The following is a 22,601-nucleotide window of genomic DNA, read 5'->3' as shown; positions in this document are numbered from 1 at the left end:
GCAGCTCTCCCCCAGAGTGCAATGGGTTATCCTTTGTTGCCTTCACCATTTCTGATGAGGTTTGGCAACCTTCCCTGCATGTTTTGGCAGATAGGTCCCATCACATTGACTCATAAAGAGGGCATTAGCACATTGGGAATAAATACTGGTTTGCTTAAGTTAGTCCTTGGTTTTCAAAATGATCACAGCTGGGATTCCACCAAACAGGCAATTCCTTTAGGCCCAGAGCCCAACAGCTTGTGAGCCAGTGAGCTTATGGCAGTGTGCCAGTGGGTGAAATCATCTTGGCTAGACTTGGTTTCTGGAGCTTACCACAGAGTATGCTGCTCAGCCTGGCTGGTCTCATGTTGCTGATATGAACCTGGCCATACTTTCGAGACCTGAACTGCAGAGATACAGCCTGCTGTCATCTGGAGAAACTGAGGACTCTTGAGTGCTGTCCAAGCCATCAGTATTTTTTTTGTCCATCTTGGAACTTGATCTCTGGGCATTGTCCCGGAGCTCTTCATCCACAGTACCACTTCCTGTTTTCCGGTGGTTAATTGGAGATAGAATCTCATGGACTTTAGTGCCCGGGCTGGCTTTGAACCACTCGATCCTCAGATCTCATCCTCTGAGTAGGATTACAGGTGTGAGCCACTGCACCTGGCTGCCATCAATATTCTTTCTGTGAGAATATGAATGAATACTACAAGAACCAAGAACATGGCCTAGAAGTAGTGCTTGCCTAGCATGCATGAAGACCTGGGTTTGATTCCTCAGTACTACATGCACAGAAAAAGCCAGAAGTGGTGCTGTGGCTCTAGTAGTAGAGCTCTAACCTTGAGAAAGCCCAAGGACAGTGCCCAGACCCTGAGTTTAAGCCCCAGGACTGGCAAAGAAAAAAAAAAAAACATTACAGAACAGGATTGTCATTGAGTAATGATTAAAGTATGCCAGGCAGTAGGCTAGGCCCCTTGGAGATCTCATATGTCAGAAACTGGGTGCCAGTGGTTCAACACCTATAATCTGAGCTACTTAAGAGTCTGAGATTTGAGGATCACAGTTCAAAGCCAGCATGAGTAGAAAACTCCCTGTGAGACTCTTACCTCCAGTTTGTTTGTTTTTTTTTGCCAGTCCTGGGCTTGGGCTCAGGGCCTGAGCACTGTCCTTGGACTTTCTCAAGGCTAGCACTCTACCACTTGAGCCTCAGCACCACTTCCAGCTTTTTTCTATGTATGTGATACCGAGGAATCGAACCCGGGTCTTTGTGCATGCTAGGCAAGCACTCTACCACTAGGCCAAACTCCCGGCCCCAGCCTGTGAGACTCTTACCTCCAGTTATCTACTTAAAAACCAGTAGTAGAGCTGTGGCTCAAAGTGGAAGAGTGCTAGTCTTGAGCAAAAGAGCTTAGGGATAGTGCTCAGGTTCTGAGTTCAAGCCCCACAACCAACCAAATATCAAAAACCTTACGATGTGGGGTCCATGTAGTGGCAAAATCATTCAGCCAAGATTACCTATCCTGTAAGTGGCAGATCTGAGATTGGAATGTGGAACTGGGGCACTGAATTTAGAACTCCTTCAGTGACCCTATGTGCCTTCTGGAGTTTCTAGGGTCTTGACTGCCAGACCCACTTATCCACAGGAACAGTGGGAGGGGAGAAGTGATCTCTCAGAGCGGTCCCTAATTCCCATTTGGTGCTTGCTTATGGATCCTTGAGATTTGGCCTTACTTGCAAGTAAGATTAGAACCTTTTACTGAGTATGAAGTAGAAGATACAGTCCACTCCCTGTTTCCCAGCCTGGGTCTCACATGTGGTCCCCATCACATTATTTTATCAGCTCAACTGATACTTGTGACCCATCAGTTACTAGGTCCTGGACATTCCAACAGCAGCTATAAGGAAGGGCCATGCAGGGGCGGCTGTACTGTCCTGTCAACCAGGTCACCAGATGGGGCCAAGAATTCAGAAAAGCATGGCAGGCTTTGGAGGACAGGGTTTATTCTTGATGTTCCTCTCTGTGGACCAGCCTGGTTGAAAGAGCTGTGTGTCAGCATTTGGAAATTAGTTACCACCCAATGAGCAAAACTCTGTTGAGAATTAAATCTCAGATGGTAAGTTTGGACTGATGAGGAATGGGACATTTCTAAACTAAGAGTATGGGTATTTGAGCTGGGATTTCATTTCATTGTATGCCAAATACTAAGTCAAGTACTTTATGTACAGTTCCCTGCCATCATGACAGCTTTGTGAAACAAGCATTGTATTTTCATAGGTGTACATGCAGTGAAACCAAATAATTGCATTGTTTGGGTAAGTGGAATTGCAGAATTTTAACTGTGACATTCTGATTTTCTAGAGTCCAAGCTTCCACTGGATTTTGTTTGTCAGCCCTCTAGATAGATCCTCAGGAACTGCCTGATCTTTAACTTAGGATAAGGTTGGAGATTCTTGAGGGGACTGTGCTAATCCTGTTTCTCCAGATACTTTCTGGTGGGGCAGAGACTTAAGGTATTCAAGGTCGCATGCCTAGAGAGTGACACAAGAAGAATTTGACTTTATGTTTTATTTACGTATTTATATATTGATGTGGTCTGTCATGGGGTTAGGGCCTCCACACTATCTCTGAGCTCTTCAGCTCAAGGCTAGTGTCCCATCACTTAAGCCATAGCACCACTTCTGGTTTTCTGGTAATTAATTGGAGATAAGAGTCTCACAGGACTTCCATGCCAGCTGACTTTGAATCTCGATCCTTAGATCTCAACTTCCTGAATAGCTAGGATTTCAGGCGTGAGTCACTAGCTCCTGGCAACCTTAGTTATTTTGTTCCAGACAAAACTTTTCTTTATGTAGATCTAAGTTTCTGTCTGATTGCATATTTTATCTACCTGAGGAACTGCCTTTACTATTTCTCATAAGATGTAATGTATTACCTCAGCTTTTGTTTTAAAAAAGGGGGCCTTTGATTCTCTGGCATTACGGGAGAGACATTTTCACTGATTGTTGAAGTCTAAGGTGGGTTTTTTTTTTTTTTTGGTCTTGGCATTTAAAAATATCTGACTTGGTAAAATTCCTGATAAGTTGTCTGTAATGCTTAACTTCATTTCCATCTATGTCTTTCTACAACTACCCTTAATGTTTGTTTCTATTTTTTGCTATATCAGTAGCTACAATATGCTCTAATTTGTGATTCCTATGCCTTTTTAATGTAAGGGGAGTTTGCCTTGATTAGTTCTCTGTTGATTTATGCCCTTGTTACTTTCGGAAATTCTCAATCATTAGGTCTTTTAAAAATACATCTTTGGGGGGCTGGGAGTTTGGCCTAGTGGTAGAGTGCTTGCCTAGCATGCATAAAGACCTGGGTTCGATTCCTTGGTACCACATACTTAGAAAAAAAAAGCCAGAAGTGGTGCTGAGGTTCAAGTGGTAGAGTTCTAGCCTTGAGAAAAATCCAAGGACAGTGCTCAGGCCCTGAGCTTAAGCCCAGGACTGGCAAAAAACTCCCAAACAAACACACAAAAAACCCCACATATTTGAGCCGTGTGTGGTGGCTCACACCTGTAATTCTAGCTACTCAGGAGGCTGAGATCTGAGGATCTTGGTTCAAAGTCAGCCTGGGCACAAAAGGCTGAGAGACTCTTATCTCCAATTAATTACTAGAAAATGGGAATGGGGCTATGGCTTAGGGGCAGGGCAGTAGCCTTAAGCTTTAGAGCTCAGGGACAGTACCCAGGCTCAGAGTTCAAGCCTCATGACCCACAAAACAAAAACATATTTGAGTCAGGAATGTGGCTTAAGTGATAGTGCTTGCTTAGCATGCAGGAAACCCTGGGTTCAATTCCTCATTACCACAGAAAAAGCTGGAAGTGATACTGTGGCTCAAGTGGTAGAGTGCTAGCCTTGAGCAAAAATGAACCTCAGGGACAGTGCCTAAGTCCTTAGTTCCAGCCCCAATACTGGCAAAAAAAAAAAGTATATATATATTTTTTGTTGCTGGGGATCAAACTCAGAATTAGGCAAGTTACTGTCTTGATTTTTTTCTTTCTCAATTTTTAATCTTGTTATTATAAAGGTGCTGTACAGAGGGCTAACAGTTACAAAAATCAGACAATAAGTGATTTTCTCTTTGGACAATGTTACCCTTTCCCCTTCTTCATTTTCTGTGACTCCCAATTTGTGGGTTAAATCATTTGGATGCTCTTGCATGATATGTTCTGATTTTCTCCTCCCTACCCCTCTTTCTTTCTTAGTTTGGATTATTCCTGTTTGACTTAGTTTTATGTTTTGATCCCCTTACCCCAACAGTTGTTTCAAGTCTGCAGAGAAACCTAGCAAAGACATTCTTCATTTCTGTTACTGTGTTTATTTCCCCCTTTGACTCTTGCTTAGAAGTTCTGTCTTACTCCTGAACTTCTACATCTGTTTATGAGTGATGTTTAGATTTTTCCAATACAGCCTTTAACATCTAATCACATTTGTTATATTTTAAGTTCCCCATTAGGTAGTACTGACATTGGGGGGTCATCTGTCTCTAGTTCTATTGACTGTTTTGTCTGTTTTTTTCCCCATTCTTTCTTGGCATATTTGTGTATATATTATAATTATTATATTTAATACTTGGGAGTAAATAACATTTAAACTTGAAACGGGCTTCCCCTCTTATGCTTCCAGGACTTTAAGGGAAGCAGAAGTAGGTCGAAACTTGTTGCTATGGTTAACTTCAGTGCACCACAGGCTTAATATTCCTCGCATGTTATTTTGTGCTTACTGTGGGTCCTGGTTTGCTTTAATATTTTCCTCTATGTTCCAGCCTATCTTGGCTCTAGATGTTTGTGTGCATATCATATCAGGGTGACCCTCCTGCTTGTTCTTGCCTTCTCTGTGCAGCTGGCTGCTTTGCTTGCTACTTGATACTTGGGGTAGGGCTGGGTGGTTCTCTGTTGTCTTGGTTTAGCCTGAGCCTTAGGAAGGCTATGTTTTTGTATCTCAGTGATTCTATCCCTGCCTAGTAAGTAGCTGTTGGTTTCCTGCCCTTCCTTGGGCAGAAGAATTTTTCTTTCACTTCCCCTGTACACTGGAGGCAAAAGATTAGGGTCCTCTCCTGAAGCCGGAAGCTTTTGAATCTTGGGGGAAGAAGATCCTAGCAAACTTTAGGCCTTCGGAGGAAGCTCCATCCCTCCCCTCCAGGTATACACTCTCTGGAGGGTATTTCAGGCTTCCCCCTTTCCCTTCCTTTAGTCATCCTTTAGATTTTTATAAGTGCCTATGAAGACTTAGGGCCAATATCCTGAGAGTAACTACAAATATCTTCAATGTCTGAGATTCCCAGGAATCTAGATTCACATTCTAAACATACCATATCTGAGCTTTAACAACAGATTAAAGTTTTTTCTTGTTGATTTTTTTTTTTTACCAACTCCGTTTCTGTTATCCCTATATAGTAAGACTGCTACATTATGGTGGCTACTGAACATCTTTTCCCAATTCCATATTCACCAACAGCATGCCCATCATTTAAAATCAACAATGATGGGAGTATTTATACCATAGACATCAGCAAATGCCACAAATCAGGATTGCTTTCCCCCAACGGCCAATTATTGAACATTTTTGGAATACCATTCTTTGGGGAAACCTTGGGGGGGGGTGTTGATTATGGAAATTGATGCCTTTAGTGAGTGGCTCAAGGCCCTCTAGGCAGGGGTCTACTTAAAATAAGAGTGGTTGTACCCAGGTCATCTCCTTTGCAGGGCAGTCCCCAGGCCACACTAGCAGGGAGACTCACTCAGGGGAGGCCTCTTCATGCCTTATCTCTCTCCCCTTTTCCCCTTAGACCGGAGCCAAGACAGCACCGCTGTGGCACTCTCAGACTCCAGCTCGACCCAGGACTTCTTTAATGATCCCACCAGCTCACTAGAGGGCTCCCGGAAGCCCTTTACAGAGAAGAGGCTGCCTGTGCTCAGTGCTCAAGCAGGGCCAAATGGTAAAGATCTTCAGGGGTCCACAGAGGAAAGAGGTATGAAAACCCAACTCAGTGAATTAGAACCACTTTGATGTTCTGTGGCAGTGTGGGCAGAATTAAGGATCACAGGCTCAGGTGGCCTAGGCCAGGCCTCATGCCTCTGCATGATTCTTTTTTTTTCCCCATATATTTTTTTTAATTGTAATTGTAATTAATAGAAGGGTTACATTATATTCACCAGATAGAAGGTGCATTACTTCACAAACATTGATACCCTTTCTCTGCATGATTCTTGAGACCTCATTTGGTTGTTACTCACTTCTTTGGGCCTTTTATTCTCCCTATAGGATGGGAGTGAACTAGTAACTGCCCAGGTGTTATAGGGATTAACTAAGGCAGCTCCTGAAGGTGTTGACACATAATCTGGTACACTCAGTGACACTTCTTATGACTCCCACAGTCCATCTTAGGAGAGCGATAATCACAATGTCAGTGCACCTTCTGTTTTCCTGTCTTGGTAAATGGTTACTTTGACAGTCTTGAAGCTGCACTTTGATGGCTCACACCTTAATCCTAAGAATCCCAAGAGTCTAGATTTGAGATTGGGTTCTCAGTCAACCCAGACAGTAAAGTCCATGAGACTTTTATCTCTAGCCACCAAAAAGCCAGAAGTGGAGTTGAGAATTAAGTTGGTAGAGTGCTAACTTTGAACTTAAAAAACGCAGGACTTGGGGCCAGGAGTATTGCCTAGTGATAAGAGTGCTTGCCTAGCATGCACAAAGCCCTGGGTTTGATTCCTCGGTACCACATACACAGAAAAAAAACCCGTAGTGGTGCTGTGGCTCAAGTGCAGAGTGCTAGCCTGAGCAGAAAGTGTCCAAGGACAGTGCCCAGTCTGAGTTCAAGCTCCAGGACTGGCCAAAAAAAAAAAAGGCACAAGACTTTGTCAGTGACCAGGTTCTGAGTTTAAGCCCCAGGCCTGACACACATACAAAATAAGTCTTGGGATTCTACATATCATAAACACTGTTTTATTTTTAATTTTTTTTGCAGAGGGCTATGATTTAAGTCCAGGATATACCTACTTCTCTTGAGGTGACTGGTGGTAGGTTGGGGCATTCCTATTGCTACTCTAAGGCTGTGACTGGTCAGTGATGGATTTTGAAAGCTTTCTCACTCTGGCCAAGAGTCATGAATGCATGACTTGCTCAACAACCTACCAAACACATGCTCACTGTTGTCCTAGACCAGACATTGCTTTGACTTGTTTGGTTCTCCTTATCACCCTAAAAATAAAGCTATGGCTTTTCTTTATAAGTATGAAGAATGTGAGATTCATAGAGAATCAAGAATTTATCTGAGGTAAACCTTAGCCCCCTATTCTACATTGCTTCCCCAGGTAGGCTAAATGGTGTGGGGAATAACCTACAAACTCTGGGATCTAGGCTTGGTAAGTTACCATGCAGACTTTCAATGAAGAATCAAGAGTTGGAAGCTCACCTTAAGCCTTTAGATGTGGTAATCAGACTAGAGCCATTTTCAGGAAAGAAAGCCTCTATCAGCTTCTTACCTCCTAGGTCTCTCTGGTTGGCTTTAGAAGGGACAAGGCAATATCTTCATGTTGGATAGAGTGACCCTGTTAGGGTCAGTAAGAGTTCATGGAACCCAGAACTTGCCCAGAGGATGTAATATATCTAGATCTACCTCAAGAAACATGGCTAGCTGGGTGCAGTGGCTCACACCTGTAATCCTAGCTACTCAGGAGCCTGAGATCTGAGGATTATGGTTCAAAGTGCCAGTCTGGGCACTAAAATCCATGAGACTCTTATCTCCAATTAACCACTAGAAAACTGGAAGTGGTGCTACGGCTCCAGAGGTAGGGCAGTAGCCTTGAGCTGAAGAGCTCAGGGACAATTCCCAGGCTCAGTGTTCAAGCCCCACAGCCTACACACGCGCACGCACACACACGCACACACACACACACACACACACACACACACACACACACACACACACAGAAGCAAGGCTAAAGCTGCACCTGTAGTTCTAGCATTTACTGACAATTTGAGGGCAGCCTGGGTTACATAGTAAATTTTAGGCCATTTGTGGGATGCATAGGGAAGCCTTGCTTCAAAATCCCCACTTTCTTATCAAGTAGTCATTGTGTTTTTCTCAGGCAATGGTGACATTCTAAAAAAAATAATGTCAATACACTGTAGAAAATTTAGAATGTGAAGGAAACAGGTAACAAATAACTTGCTGCATTAGAGTGTATGAAGTATTTCTAACTTGAGTAAGATTTTTACTTTTTTTTTTGGTTAGTCATGGGGCTTGAGCTCTGGGCACTGTCCCTGAGCTCTTCAGCTCAAGGCTAGTGCTCTACCACTTGAGCCACAGTGCCACTTCCAGTTTTCTGGTGGTTAACTGGAAATAAGAGTCTCATGGACTTTCATGCCTGGACTGGCTTTGAACTGTGATCCTCAGATCTCAGCCTCCTGAGTAGCTAGGATTACAGGTATGAGCCACTGGCACCTGGCAGATTTTTACTCTTAGACAAGTAAAACCAGTCATCTTTGTTTAATGGTCTAACAAAGCACTAAATTGTTATGGGTGCCACTGATATCACAGGCTTCTTTCTATTATATGTGGGTGGAAAGCATAGGAGAAGTGTAGACTGAGCTGAGCAGAAGTTACGTTTGGTCCTTCCTGTCCTATCCAGACTTCCTAGACTTGCAAGAAACATCCTACCTCTTTACTCAGAATTGATGATTTAAGCAGAATATGAGGCTGGAGTTTGATAAAGAACATTAGACTGGAATCAAAACTTATCAGAGTAGCCTATAGACTTGAAATAAAGCATCTCGCATTAACAATTATATGCCTTCCCAATAAGCTGGACTTTTCCTGGTAACTGCAGTGATAAAATTGGTAGCGCTTGCCAGGCAGAAGTAGGTAAAACAAAAAGGATGTTCTAAACCCATTCACAGAAGATGGCACAAGGTGCCCAGTGCTTCTCCAGGACTGGCCTTGATCAGTGGTAGTCTCTCTGGCAGTGGATAGCAGCTGTGGACACTATGGTCTCCAAAGATGGATTTCTTCTTGTTTTTTTGTTTTGGTGTGTATATATTTGCTTGAGGTCAAACTTAGGGTCTCATTCATACTTGACTTGAGCTCTATCACTGCCTGAAAAAGTCATGGTTGGGAGTGAATATCCTGTGTGCTCTAGGCCCCTCGTCTTCCCTTGTGTGAAGTCCTGCCACCAGCTTGGTCTGTATGATCAGTGTCATGAGATATAGGCTTTCACTCATACTTTTTAGGTCCATTGATATTCAACTGGAGTACAAGTTTTGTACCAGGCACTGGTACTGCGGGAATTAGGAAAGATCTGCTTGCTACACTGTCTGGCTCTGAGATACCTTACTTCCTACTGTGTTCAGCAGGTATGAATTGTCCCACTTCTCAAGAAGTGCCCTAACTCCTTTAGTTTTCTAGAGGCCATCCTTCTGTACATTAGTCTACATGAGAGCTTGAAGAAAGGCTTCTGAAGATGTGACTATTGCATTTATAAAGCTAACCTTCCTCCCTATTCCCCAACCCCGCGCCCCCAGCCCTGGTCCTGGGCCCTGTCCTTAAGCTTCTTTTGCTCAAGGCTAGGATTCTACCACTTGAGGTACAAGTATTATTTCTGGCCTTTTCTGTGATTAATTGGAGGTAAAAGTCTCAGTGACTTTTCTGCCCAGGCTGACATCAAATTGGGATCCTCAGATCTTAGCCTCCTGAATAGCTAGGATTAGAGGGGTAAGCCACCAGTGACTGGCTGAAAGCTCGCCTTTGTAGGGATCAAAGCTCCCACCAAATATCCCCACCAAAATATGTGGAGGTAGCAATGGTAAGATTTGGTTTTTAAATAGAAAAATATGGTCCATAATTTCACCACTTAAAATAAGGCAGTATTATATCATTTTGAGGGCAACAGGGTAAAACCAAATGTTGAGTTGTCAACAGCAGTATGGTTCATGCAGTGGACATCAAGGCTTCCTATACTGTGGCCACATATGCCCTCTTCAGTTAATTGGAGGCCTAATGATAGTACTTGTGTGTGGGGCTGGACCAGGAAGTCACCTGGCTGGTCTAGGTCCTGCTTAGTCTACTTGTCCTTTCTTTATGGGGGATCTCCCTTACTGAGCTCTAATCTCAGGCTGGTGGAGTTTGAGTAGTGATAGGATCTCAGAACTTAGAAGATGTGGACCACAACAGATTTTGACTTGAGCCACTCGACTGTTAGTATCTTTATGACATGTAAGGCCAAGTGCTTTCATAATGGGGTCCCTTTAGTTCAAGGGGCTACTGGTGTGTATCAGACCACAGTTCCATGTACATTTGGACTAGGTCTTCCCCTGACCTCCGCCCTCCCAGTAACAGTCTCACATATTCTTTCTGGGACCTTTCTAGGGTAGATTAGAAGTTTCCTATGCTCTACTGGCCCTGGCACCTGTATGATAAGCATTCTAAGCTAATTTGCTTTGCCAGAAAAGGCCCAGATCACTAGAGTGTGCATTTTCCTCACTTTCCATCTTCATGTCCCTACAGTTAACATTGCAATTATGTCTTGGCTGGGAAACATTGTGTGACTATGTTGGCATTTCGGATACTCTTTCTCTACTTAAGAAGTAGAGGTCTCCAGTGACTTGTGAGATCCATTTAACAGTGGGAGTGGTTGCTGTGGGTGAGGCTGCTTACTCCATCTCCCTGAGGACCCTCAGACCCTTGCGCAACTGGACTTTTAACTCTCTCTGGGTCACTGTTTTCATCCCTTCTATGTCTTTAGATGTATGTTCTATACTCTTTGGATTTATACTCTTTGGATTCTTACTCTTTGCTTGCTTCCCATCACATCATGTTCTGTCATTGTGTCTGAGCATTTGGTACCTTTGTTGAGCCATTGTAAGGCCTGCACTGTTGGCAGATTTTCTTGTCTCCCTGGAACCTCTGGTCTTGCCCAGAACCATTATTCCTATTATATGTGTTCAACCACATGTGGATTGAACTGTAAACTTGGTATTTTGAGCAGGACAACAGGATTCTTTGTAAGTTGGATGCCATTCCTAAGCTGGAAGACCTAAGTAGCTTTCTCCCTTCCCTGAGCCCACATGAGAGATTATTGGCATGGAGACCAGTTAGGACCTCCTGGCATTCCAGCCAAACAGTCTTCTTCAGGTTATGGGGGCAGGAACTGTAGGTATGTGTCAAAGGTAGATTGCTTGCCTAGCATTTATAAGGCCCTGGGCTTCATCTCCAGAAATGTAAAATAACAGGATCATAGCTCCTTCCGAGGCTCTGGGCTCTTTGGGAAGGAGATGCTCTTTTGTCTTTGCTCTGCAAACTATCTTGGGATGGGGAAACCTGAGAGAGGCAACCAGAGTAGAGTCCTGAGGGATGTCTTGCAAGTACACTAGAAAGGGGAGGCAGGCAGGTGGGGGAAATTGCTCAGAAGGAGTAGCCGGAGAAAGGCAGGTATAACAAAGGAAGTATTCTGAGTGGCTGTGACTGGTCTCCGTCGAGTTTGGATGGCAGATGGAGTGTAGGGGTGTCTGCTCAGTTCTTGCCTTGACAAGAAGAGTGATTGTCAAGTTTACCACATGCTTGATGTCTGCCAAGTTATGCTTGTACTTGTAAAGGGAACTTGGGGGCCTTAGTCTGTGCCCACTTGGCTCTGCCCTAGTAGGCCCTAGCTGCCTTTCATTCTCCTTTGCAGTAGGGAGGTGGTTACCAGGGCTTCACAGTGCATACTGCCTTTAGGATGAGTGGTACCAGCTGTCTCTGGCCTTTTCCAAGAAGACTGTACAGTGTGTGCCAAACTCCTGATTGCCTTAGGAACCATGAGCCAGAGGCCACCTTGCCTTTGCCCTTTTTCTTCCTTACATCCCTCCTCCATGGACCAGACAGCCTTCTCTCTGGGAAGCCAAAGATCCTCACCTCAGAGACTAGTCTTAGACCATCTAGCTACTGTTACTGTACTGACTTGCAGCCTTAAACTTTCCTGGGCTACCTGGCTCTGAGGTCCCTGGTGGAGCAGGGCTAAATCTCAGGGCTTAACTCTGGTATGTAAGTACTTCGTTCTTATGTAATAGCTATAGAGAAGGCTGTAGGCTGAGGCACTAAATGGGAGGGCAGGTGTGGAGCTTCATGGCTTTTTCCTAGCTATATTAGTGAGTGGTGGTGATGATGCCTTCCTCTGTGGACCACTTTCCTATGTGCCTGCATTCAGATACCTATATATCTCATTCAACCAGGAAGAACCATAGCCCAGGTAGTAACTCTTCTCAGGACCTGCTCCTGCATGGCCTCAGGCAGTGTTGGCAAAGCCAGTACTAGGTACTACACCTAACACTTTTAGGTCCAGTGCCCAGTCAGCATGGGCAACTTTAGATGTGCCAGTCCCCTCCCTGAGGTGTCTCCATTGTTGGTGAAAGTTTGGGCAGAGCCATGGTGACTTTCTTTTCCTTCTCAACTGTAGGAAAAATCAAAGAGTCTTTGGAGAGCACTGAAGGCTTCCGGGTTGCAGAGCAAGGTCTCCAGAAGCCTGCTGCAGACCCCATGGCTTTGGTTTGTATTCCTGTCAAGCCTCCACTGTCCACTCCTGCTTTGTTGGATGGGAAGAAGAGGAGTGACACCCCAGGGGAACTAATGGCCTTCCCCCAAGGGCTGCCAGCCGGTGCCGAGGAGCAGCGCCAATTCCTCACAGAACAGTGCATTGCTTCCTTTCGCCTGTGCCTGAGCCGATTTCCCCAGCACTATAAAAGTCTCTACCGACTGGCCTTCCTCTACACCTACAGCAAGACCCATCGGGTGAGTGGAGTCCAGGAGAGAGCTTGGACTGTTTACCCCGGGGAAGGCAAATATCCTTGACAGTTGGTAGATGGAACAAAGACAGATTGGAGCTTTGGGAGGTTGGCATGGGATAGGGGGGAGGGAGAGCTGTGGAGACAGCTTAGTCCAAAGAATAGACCACTTTTTCTAGGTCTCAGCCCCCCACATTATCTTAAAGAGGCCTCGTTGCTCTCAGGCTTCCCCTGGGCTCGCCTCCCAGTTGCAGCTGTCAGAACCATCTTCACAGCCTTTGCTTCATGGGGGTTGGGTGCTGACAGCCTCCTCCAGCTCTTTTTGGAAAGCAACAGCTGTGCCCCAGGCTTAAGAATTCCCAGGCAGACCCCTTTTTGCTGGCAGCTTAGTATTCGTGGAGAGACTGGGTTTACTTTCTTTTCCCCTCAGCTTCTCCTCACTCAGGAGGGGTCAAATGGTCAGTGGCCCTGGTTGTGACTCCAGTTGCACAGAGCTACAGTCCAAGTAGCCGGCTGATGTAAAAACACGCAGATGGGCAAACAAAGCAAGTCCCACTGTAATGAATATTACAGAGAAAATATCAAAATACCCTGAAATGTTGCTGTGGCTCTAACAAGGCACCTTCTATGCTGAGACCTGTAGTGTGAGTGGAAGACACCACCAGACTGAAGGGAAAAAAGTGTCTAGCCAAGGTCAGCACCCCAGCAAAGTGGCTGTGTGGTTGAAGATCAAAGAAGACTGTGAGGGCTCACTGTGAGACCTTCATTTAGCCTTCTAGTTGAGTAGGTTCTCCTCCCAGAGGCCTTCTGTTACCTCTGCCAGCTTCTCTGTGGAATGAAGAACCAGGAAAAACAGTTGGCAGAGAGGTAGACCATGGCTTGATACTGGTTACTTCACAGAATTGTTTGGGGAACTAGGCACCAGGAGCTAAGTGACTACACAGCGACTAATATGCTCTTGTAGCTTGGTAAATTTCCTTAGAGCATAGCAGGTAGACTTGGCCCCAGAAGGGTATGTGCCAGCAAACAACAGTAGGCTCCAGTTTCCCTGGCTTCCTCCAGCTGTTTGCTGCCTGTTGCTGCCTGCTCACTGCCTGATTTGCTGTGCTCCAAGCCTTCTCTACCCAGGGAAGCTTGAGCTCTTATTAAACCCCAACTAGCATGTATCTTCACTGCCAAAACAGTCTATATGCCAAACGGGTAATGGCTGGTGGTATCACCTCCCCACTTTTCCCCACTGCTTTGGGAACTTTTCTCTTTCCCTCTTTACCCCCTCCCCAGTTCTGGGGCTTGAGCCCCAGTGCTCAGAGCCTGAGTACTGCCCTTGAGCTTTCTCAAGGCTAGTGGTCTGCCACTTGAGCCTCAGTACCACTTCCACCTTTTTCTATGTATATGGTACTGAGGAATGGAACCCAGGCCTTTGTGCATGCTAGGCAAGCACTCTATCACTAGGCCAAACTCCTGGCCCCTCCTTCCCTCTTTTGAAAGTAGCAGAGCCTTCTGCAAGAAGTCTCTTGAGTCTTAGGAGGAACATTAGTTAGCACCATCATCTACCTGTGCAGACCCAGCCAGCCATGATCAGCTCTGTCCAAGACACAGAATTTCACAGGCCAAACTTAAACTCAGAATGCCTTCCCTAGAGCAGATGCTGGAGAATTTTTTTTTTGTGCAGGAGGGGTAGTGGGGATTAGAGGGAAAGGAAGGATGCAAGATTATGTGAAAGGAAGCCAGAAGTTGGTGGCTCATGCCTAAAATTCTTCGCCAGACAGGAGGCTGAGATTCAGTGGTTCAAAATCAAGTCAGAAAAGTGCAAGATTCCATTTCTAAAATGAGGAGAGAGTTGCTGGTAGCTTATTCTTGTAAAACTAACTACTCGGGAGGATGAGATCTAGGGATTGTGGTTTGAAGCCAGCCTGGGCAAAAAAAAAAATCCAGGAGACCGTATCTGCAATTAAGAGTAAAATGATGAATTGGAAGAATGGTTCAAGTGATAGCCATGAGTGAAAACATGCAGTGATAGTAGGAGGTCCTGGTTCAAACCCTGGTACTGGCACAATGAAAGAAATAGGAAAAAGCCAGGCGGGGTGTGGCTTAAGTGGCAGAACACTAGCCAAGCAATCAAGCATGAGGTGCTAACTTCAAACCATTGGAAAAGCAAATAAGAGGAGAAGAAAGTTGAGCCGCAAAGCAGATCCCACAAAGCCACCTATCAGCCTCCAGGTCCCACTAAAGGCTTTCTTCGGAGCACAAAGGAGCAAATGTGAGTGAAGTCCTCAGCATGGCACCAGGCACAGGCTGAAGTTTTTACAGCCTATCTTCTCACTTGATGAATATTCTCATAATAGAGAACAGTATTTGTGTCAAAATTAAAGAAGAATTTGGGGGGATTACACAGTTCTCCTCACAAAAGCTATTTTATGTCTACTACTTCTTTTGGTGGATGTACACATGGACAGTTGATGGTGCCTAAAAGCCACATGCCTCAGAAACACTTAGAGGCAGGAGTTCTGTTCCCATTACATCTAGGAACCTGGGCTCAGGGTTCCATAGGGATGAGTTGGCAGAATCAGGCATTGTTTTACTGCCTCCATATTTTTAATTGTGTTTGCCATTATTCCTCTTTTCATTAATGTCTCCAGGTTAGCTGGTCATTCTGTGATGATTCAGAGGATAAGTGGCCTGGGTTGACCCAGACATCCCCACTAGGGGGGCTGGAGCCTGCCTGTGGCTGCTACCCCATTGCTACTCATGTCCCTGAGGAATCTCCATAGCTGTCACATTTAGTTCCTTCCAGGTCTTCTTTCTGTTAGCTGCATTCCTAGGTTGAATTGCTTTGTAGAAATGAGATGCTTTTTTTTTTTGGTGAGGTTTTTAAATTAATTTATTTTTGCCAGTCCTTGGGCTTGAACTCAGAGCCTGGGCACTGTTCTTGAGCTTCCTCAAGACTAGCATTCTACCACTTGAGCCACAGCACCACTTCCAGCTTTATGTATGTGGTATTGAGGAATTGAACCCAGGGCTTCGTGCATGCTAGGCATGCACTCTACCACTAGGCCACACTCCCAGCCCCGTGTTTGGCTTTTTCTAAACAGGGAAATTTTAAGCTTTTTACATCTGCTGGTTGTGGAGTTTGAACTCAGTGCCCAGGCAGTGTCCCTGAACTCTTTACTCAAGGCTAGCACTCCACCACATGAACCCTAACTCCACTTCTGGTTTTCTAGTGGTTAATGGGAAATAAGATTTCCATGGACTTAAAGCCTGGGATGACTTTGAACTCTGATCCTCAGATCTCAGTCTCCTGAGTAGTTAGGATTATAGGCATGAGCTGCCAATTCCTGGCTTAAGCATAATTTTCTCTGATTATAAGGATCAAGAGTGGTTGTCTTGAAGTCTGCTAGATTCAAATTGGGGACTTTTGTTTCCATATGCAGTTGCAGGGTGACTTTGCAGTGCGCATGTAGTCTCAGCTTTGTGTGTGTCCCCAGTAGCCTGCCAGTATCCACTGTCAACTAACTGGTGGCCACATTTGCTATTCTTTCCCCTGACCTGTGGAGCCCTATAGTCCAAGAGCCTCATCTAGTTCCCTTCAATGTGAGGCACATGGGTGGCACCACAGGATGCAAGGGCCTTTCCCAGCCACAACTTTCACCTAATCCCGAGTCCTTCATTTGACCCATCAACACTTTCTGTCTCAGGCCAGCTCCTGAGACCAGGTGAAGAGCTGAACCCAGTTGGAGACCCATAGCTACCTCCCTGGCACCTGCCACCTGTGCTGGCTGGTAGGCCACTCTGCTGAGTTCTCACTGAGAGATTTGCTCTGCTTTCAGTCCCTGCCAGGCATTTCACATTCTTGGTGTCACTGGTAAGATTTCGACCTGAGTTTGTGAGGAGAGAGGTAGTTAAATGGAAAGTGGACATGCATCATTGGTTATGATGGGGAGAGAGCCTCTGGAAACAGACATAGGCAGAACCAAACAGACCAAGTAATCCTTATCATGGCAGATGGTACCTGGGGCCAGTCTGCCTTTCATTCTTAAATATTTTAGGAATGTAGGTGACTTCAGGGACAGTAACACTGGTTTCCTGTCTATGTGAAGCCCCTTGAAGACTACAGTTAGGGACACAAATTGCTATACCATAAGTTTTGGCTTCTTGGACAAAGAAGAATCTGAGGGGCTCTCTAGAGCAGTAGTGTTCTAGAGCCTGAGTGTTCTGGTTTAAGATGACCAATATCAGTAGTTGCAAAGAGACACCAGATAGAGATTGAGATAAGCCCCAAGGGCATGGATTGCCCCCCCCACACCTTGATTGCCTGTCCCAGGGAAGTTGTATGCTATGTACTTTGGCCTTGGGTGGGACTTAGCCCCAGACATACCCTGAAGCCCCCTTTCACAGCCCTCTTATTTTCAGAGCTGCCCACCAGTGTGGCCTTATAGGCATTTTCTTCTGGACATTTAAGATGCAGCTAGGCCTCTACCCATCTTTGTACAGACTCTTCTCCCAGGCTGATAACTTCTTTTCATTTTCTGAAATCACAAACCCTGTTGATCTTTCATTCTTCCCAAAAATACCTATGGTACCCTTTCTGTGGACTCCACACTTAGTTTCCCCACTGGGGAGCCATCATTGAACAAGTCAGCCTGTGTCCTTGCCCTCATGGGGCTGATGGGGATGTGGGAGCAGATAGCAGATAGCCAGTGAATCCGTTTAGGGGCTGGGAGTGTGGCCTAGTACTTGTAGGCTCACCTTGGCATGCACAAAGCCCTGGGTTTGATTTCCCAGAACCACATACGAAGAAAAAGCCAAAGTGGCACTGTAGCTCAAGTGGCAGAGTGCTAGCCTTGAGCAGAAAGTGTCCAAGCACAGTGCCCAGGCCCTGAGTTCAAACCCTGAGACTGACAAAACAAAAACTGTTTAATACTCAGGAGTTTGGCTAGTGATAAGAATGCTTGCCTAGCATGCACAAAGACCCAGGTTCAATTCCTTGGTACCATATACACAGAAAAAGCTAGAAGTTATGCTGTGGCTCAAGTGGTAGAGCTCTAGCCTTGAGAAGCCAGTGAGTTCAAGTCAGAATTGGCAAAAGAAATCTGTATGGGACAATACAGTGGGCGACGTGGTGGGAGTTAAATGAGAGGGCACTAAGCTAAGGGACCTGCAAGACCCTTGTGGGAACAGAAAAAGATGAGCTGATATGTGAGTAGGAAGACAAGCATGGAACTGGACTTCATTCTGAAGGAGTTGCCACAAAAGGCTTTCAAGCAGAGTAATTAGGTCCTCTACCTTCTGCCAGCGAGCAGATGGTTTAGATGATGGATGGAGGAGGGCACTGAAGTGCCCGAATGCTTTGTGAGATACTTTTCCCCCCTTGTCACTGCCCCTCAGCCCTTAGTCTGCCCTCTTTTAGAGGAGGTCCTGCCAGGCCACATGGTCTTTAAAGTCCTGGAAGATGCATGACATTATTTGATGAATGACTCGTGTATTCTCCCAAATTATATGAGAACATGTACCTAGATTGGTTTAGAATGAGACTTCCAACTTCTGTGGTGGGCTTAGAAAGAGCCCTGGCCTTGGAATATTTCTGGTTCGACCAGAATACAGAAGCTGGCTTTGTTACTTCCTAGCTCCTGGAACTTGGACTTCTTTGGCCTTGTTTTTCTCATAGATAAACTAGTGATTGTATATAATGAAAACTTGTGCTCTGCTGGAGCTGCATACTTCACTTTTCCTCACCTTGAGACTCTGAAGCTGCAGGGCATGCTGTGAGCTACTGAACCCTTACCCCTCATGGAGGCCCAGCAGTCTCTGCCCCCCAGTTCCCCAGTCTAGCACCTGCCAAACCCACTAAATCTTTTTTTTTTTTGCCAGTCCTGGGGCTTGAACTCAGGGCCTGAGTGCTGTCCTTGGGCTTTCTTGAGGCTAGAGCTTTATCACTTAAGCCACAGCACCACTTCGACCATTTTTCTGTGTATGTGGTATTGAGGAATCGAGTGCATGCTGGACAAGCACGCTACCACTAGGCCAAACTCCCAGCCTCCCCCCCCTACCCCACCCCCCAAAAAAATCTTTAGACAGGTTTTCTGGGCCTTGTCAACATCTCCCATCCAGGCCTGAGACATGAATTAGCTAAGAGCTCCCATAAGCCGTCTGGACACTTTGTGCTATAGTCATCGATCTGCTCTTTCTCTGGCCGTCTGGAGACTGCTGGGAATATGCTCTCTACCAGTACACAGTGGCTGAGTCTGCTGGAGACTTAATTTGTAATCCAAGTCAGGTTTGGCAGACTAGTGCTTCTGCTCTTTTTGCAAGTACCCCAAAAATGCTTCTCTAGTCTGTCCTAGGGAAGGGCTGCTTGGTGCAAATACCATTGCAGAGGCTGTATTGGTAGAAAGCAAGCCAGGGTGGAATATGGCCCTAGCCATGGAACCTATAGTAAACTGCCCAAGCAAGCATTCTCCTGCTCTCAACCTTGGCCAGAAGTAGCTTTTGTTGGGGTCTTTTCTTAGGGAAATGATGGATGCTGTGAAGAGAGTTCTGCAATGTTCTATTCCCTCCCCTACCCCCACTATGGCTTAAGTCTCTTAGATTCTTCTCACAAGTTCCTGGGCCCTACAAGCTGCTTTGGGGTCATGACTCAGTGGTAGCCTTTCTCAAGCCATCTATGCAGCCCAGGCCATGCCCATACCTGGGTTTCCTGGAGTCAGTCAGCTTGGGGAGAAGGCTGCTGCAGTATTGAAACCAGGGATTTGAGAGCAGATGACTGCCTGCTTTGGGCCCTATAACCCAGGTACAGAGCCATTCCTCCCTGCCTTACTAGCTTCACAGGTGGCCATACCCAGCCTTCACCTCTGACCTGGGCCATGACTATCCTGTGTGTCTGGGCTCTTCTCCACTTGAATAGTCCATGTCATCTTTTTTTTTGGGGGGGGAGCCAGTCCTGGGGCTTGAAATTTGGGTCTGAGCACTACTATCCTTGGACTTTCTCAAGTCTAGAGCTCTACCATTAAAGCCAGCACCACTTCCAGTTTTTCCTATGTATGTGGTACAGAGGAATCAAACTTGGTCTTCATGCATGCTAAGCAAGCACTCTATCACTAGGCCAAACTCCTGGCCCCATGTCTTTTGAAAGCCTCTTGACCTCAAACCACATCAGAGATAGGGCTCCTTTGTGTCTGGCTTCCATAGCCAGGAGGACTCACCTAAGATTAGAAGTGTGTGCCTTCAGTTTCCTGGCCCACATACTCTCTTTGAGCATCTACCTGTGGCTGACCTTCCTGGACTAAGTCTGCTAGATTTCTCTCTGGAGTGACTGAAGCAATTGGCATTAAGACCCAGGGGTCATGGTTGAGCACTGCTGTGTTGTATGATTCTCTCTCTGGGGATTCTAAGTCCTAAGCTTTCACCTTTTCCCACCCTTGATGAGCCACTAGACCTAATGTTGGATTTTAATTCTTTTTAATCAACTCTTCTCCATTGTGTTGTTTCTCTGCGGCTATACCTCCCTCCCTAGGCCTGTTGAAAAGCATGGGTGCAAGATCTGGGGGATAGTGTGGGCTTTGGAAGGGAGAATATCAGGGTGGGTCTGGAAACCAGCTTCAGAAGGTTTCTGAACAAAGTGGTTTGGGAAGAAGCATGATCTAGAGATCCTGGCTGTTGAGGGGTCATCACTGAGGCATGTGTTGTTGCCTCTAGAGTACTAAAGCCCAGAAGTTGTAGCATGAGTTGGGAATAGAGGCCTAGCTCAAGGATCTGAAGCACTTCCTGCTTCTGGCCTCAGGCAAACAGGAGGTCCCATTAGTTAGAACCCTATCTATTCACTCTGAAGGGATGAAGCTTGAGACTCTGGAAATGCCTGTGAGTGTTCGAGGGGAAAATGTCTTAGCAGACAACAGCTATCTCGGGCACACCCTTCTAGCAGCTGGGCCTCAGCAAGACAAGCCTCCACATGGTCTCTGGTGGAATTTCCTACTCAAGGTTCTATTTCTGTTAGCGTTGACTGTTCCTGATCTCAGGATATCATACTCATGTCTGAACAGGTGTCTAGACCCAAAGAGCAAGACTCCCTCATGCAAGAGTTGGAGGGGTCCTGTGGGCTGAGTGCTCACTGTGTCATCCAACAGGGACTATTTTTGCCCTCCTTCTGGCTACATACGTGTCTGCAGTCTACCTTGCCTTAACTTCACAAGGCCTTAGCCCTCTGAGCTAGACTTGTCCCTGTAGAAGTTGGCCTTGAGCTCCAGTGCTGAGATCACTATTCTGATTTTTCATGGAAGTGGCTCTTTCCCATGGACTTCTATGGAAAGCCTTTTTTTTTTTCTTCTTTAAATGTGTCACCCATGAGATATATGCCTGAGACCTCACCTGTCCTGGCTCCAAAGTGATCCTCTCATTCCCACATGCCTGTGTGTGGGAGCAGTCTATGGGACATGGTCCTGTGTAGAGACAGGAGCAGAGGCTCAGAATGAGCTAGTATAGGCTCCACAGCCAGCAAGCCAGGGTCAGGATTTATGCATTCCTAATGTGGTGATAGGGGCAATGATAAGTAAAGCCTGGTCAGGTGGGCAAGAATAGGAGCAGTGAGACAGGTGTCATTGGCCCAGAGGTAAGAAGGCATTTAAAGTGGCCTGGGACCAGGGCTAAAAGGCAAGCCAGGGGCCCCAATGGGGAAAGGAGGACTGATTAGCACAGAAGAATATATGATGTGGAAAGGGATGGAGGGCCAAGGCACAATTTGGAATTCTAGCTCCTCTCTGGTAGGTTAGCACTGCCAGGGCATGTGGCTAGGGTCTTGGTTCAGGCTTGCACAGCCACTATAACAAGGTCCAGAGCTGCTGGACAAAGCAATTGAAAGGACTGTTCCCTGAGCCAATGAGAAGGCCTCAGTGAAGCTGAGGACTCTGAGAACATGCTCACTCTCCCTCTTCCTCCCCACTTGTACCTGGGTTCCACCAAGGGAGCTTGGATCTGAACACTGCATTCTGAGCTTGAGGCAGCTGTAATTCCTGGTAAACAATTCAAGTCTGCCTTTTGAGCTAGTGAAGGCACTGTTAGCAAGCAGATGGGGTACGGTGTATACATGGAAGCTTTGCAGGGTGGTCAAGGCTAGTAGTCTCTTTGCATCTATCCTTAAACAATCCGAGGTCATATTCTTAAGTTTACTGCACTGGGCAAGAAATTAGTTCTGGAAATGCATCCCTCACCCCAGCGATCAAAGCCACCTAGAGCTATGTGCTCAGTGTCTGCAGAATTGCCACTCATCGTGGTTTGCCTGTACAGCCAGGAAGGAGGGGACTGCCTGCCTTCCCTGTGGGCGCCCTGAACAACCCACACACTCACTTTCAACCTACTTCTTGTTTCCCCAGAACCTCCAGTGGGCCCGAGACGTGTTGCTAGGCAGCAGTATCCCATGGCAACAGCTGCAGCACATGCCGGCACAGGGGCTCTTTTGCGAGAGGAACAAGACCAATTTCTTCAATGTGAGTACTTTGCCTTGTTGATTTCTAAGGCTGCTTTCTGCCACTGCTTTGCACTGAAGGTGCACGAATTGACCACCTGGGTGGGCTTTCCCAGGGCCATAAGTTTGAGACATCTTAGGGCAAGCAGGGTGGTGCATGACAGAGTGCACTAGACTTAAGCACGGGGCAGTGCTTGCTGAGCCACTTCTAGCAAGTCACTGCCCCCCTCTGGGCACCAACTTGGAGTGCCAGGTATCCTGAGGGGCACATAAGAGTCCATTACCTTGATCCTCAGGAACAGGCAGAGGAGATTCTGACTAAAGCTGACTCTAATGCTGTTAGCTCAATACTGAGTTTAGT

At 46.1% G+C, this 22,601-nt stretch overlaps 1 protein-coding gene across 1 annotated transcript in view; it reads left to right on the top strand.

The window, feature by feature from the left end:
- The window catches only part of Cabin1 (calcineurin binding protein 1), a 142,239-nt gene that overhangs the window by 72,718 nt on the left and 46,920 nt on the right, over positions 1-22,601 (top strand). Inside the window, exons 26-28 of the mRNA XM_090320076.1 lie at positions 5,816-5,998; positions 12,462-12,793; positions 22,149-22,262. Of these exons, the coding sequence (XP_090176202.1) occupies positions 5,816-5,998; positions 12,462-12,793; positions 22,149-22,262 (629 nt within the window). The remainder of the gene's footprint in view (positions 1-5,815; positions 5,999-12,461; positions 12,794-22,148; positions 22,263-22,601) is intronic.

The sequence above is a fragment of the Megascapheus bottae genome, chromosome 28, assembly GCF_031878675.1.
Source record: "Megascapheus bottae isolate mThoBot1 chromosome 28, mThoBot2.hap1, whole genome shotgun sequence".
Classification (NCBI taxonomy): Eukaryota; Metazoa; Chordata; class Mammalia; order Rodentia; family Geomyidae; genus Megascapheus; species Megascapheus bottae.
Note: the sequence above shows the minus strand (reverse complement) of the source record. Positions and strands in the feature narration are given on the sequence as shown.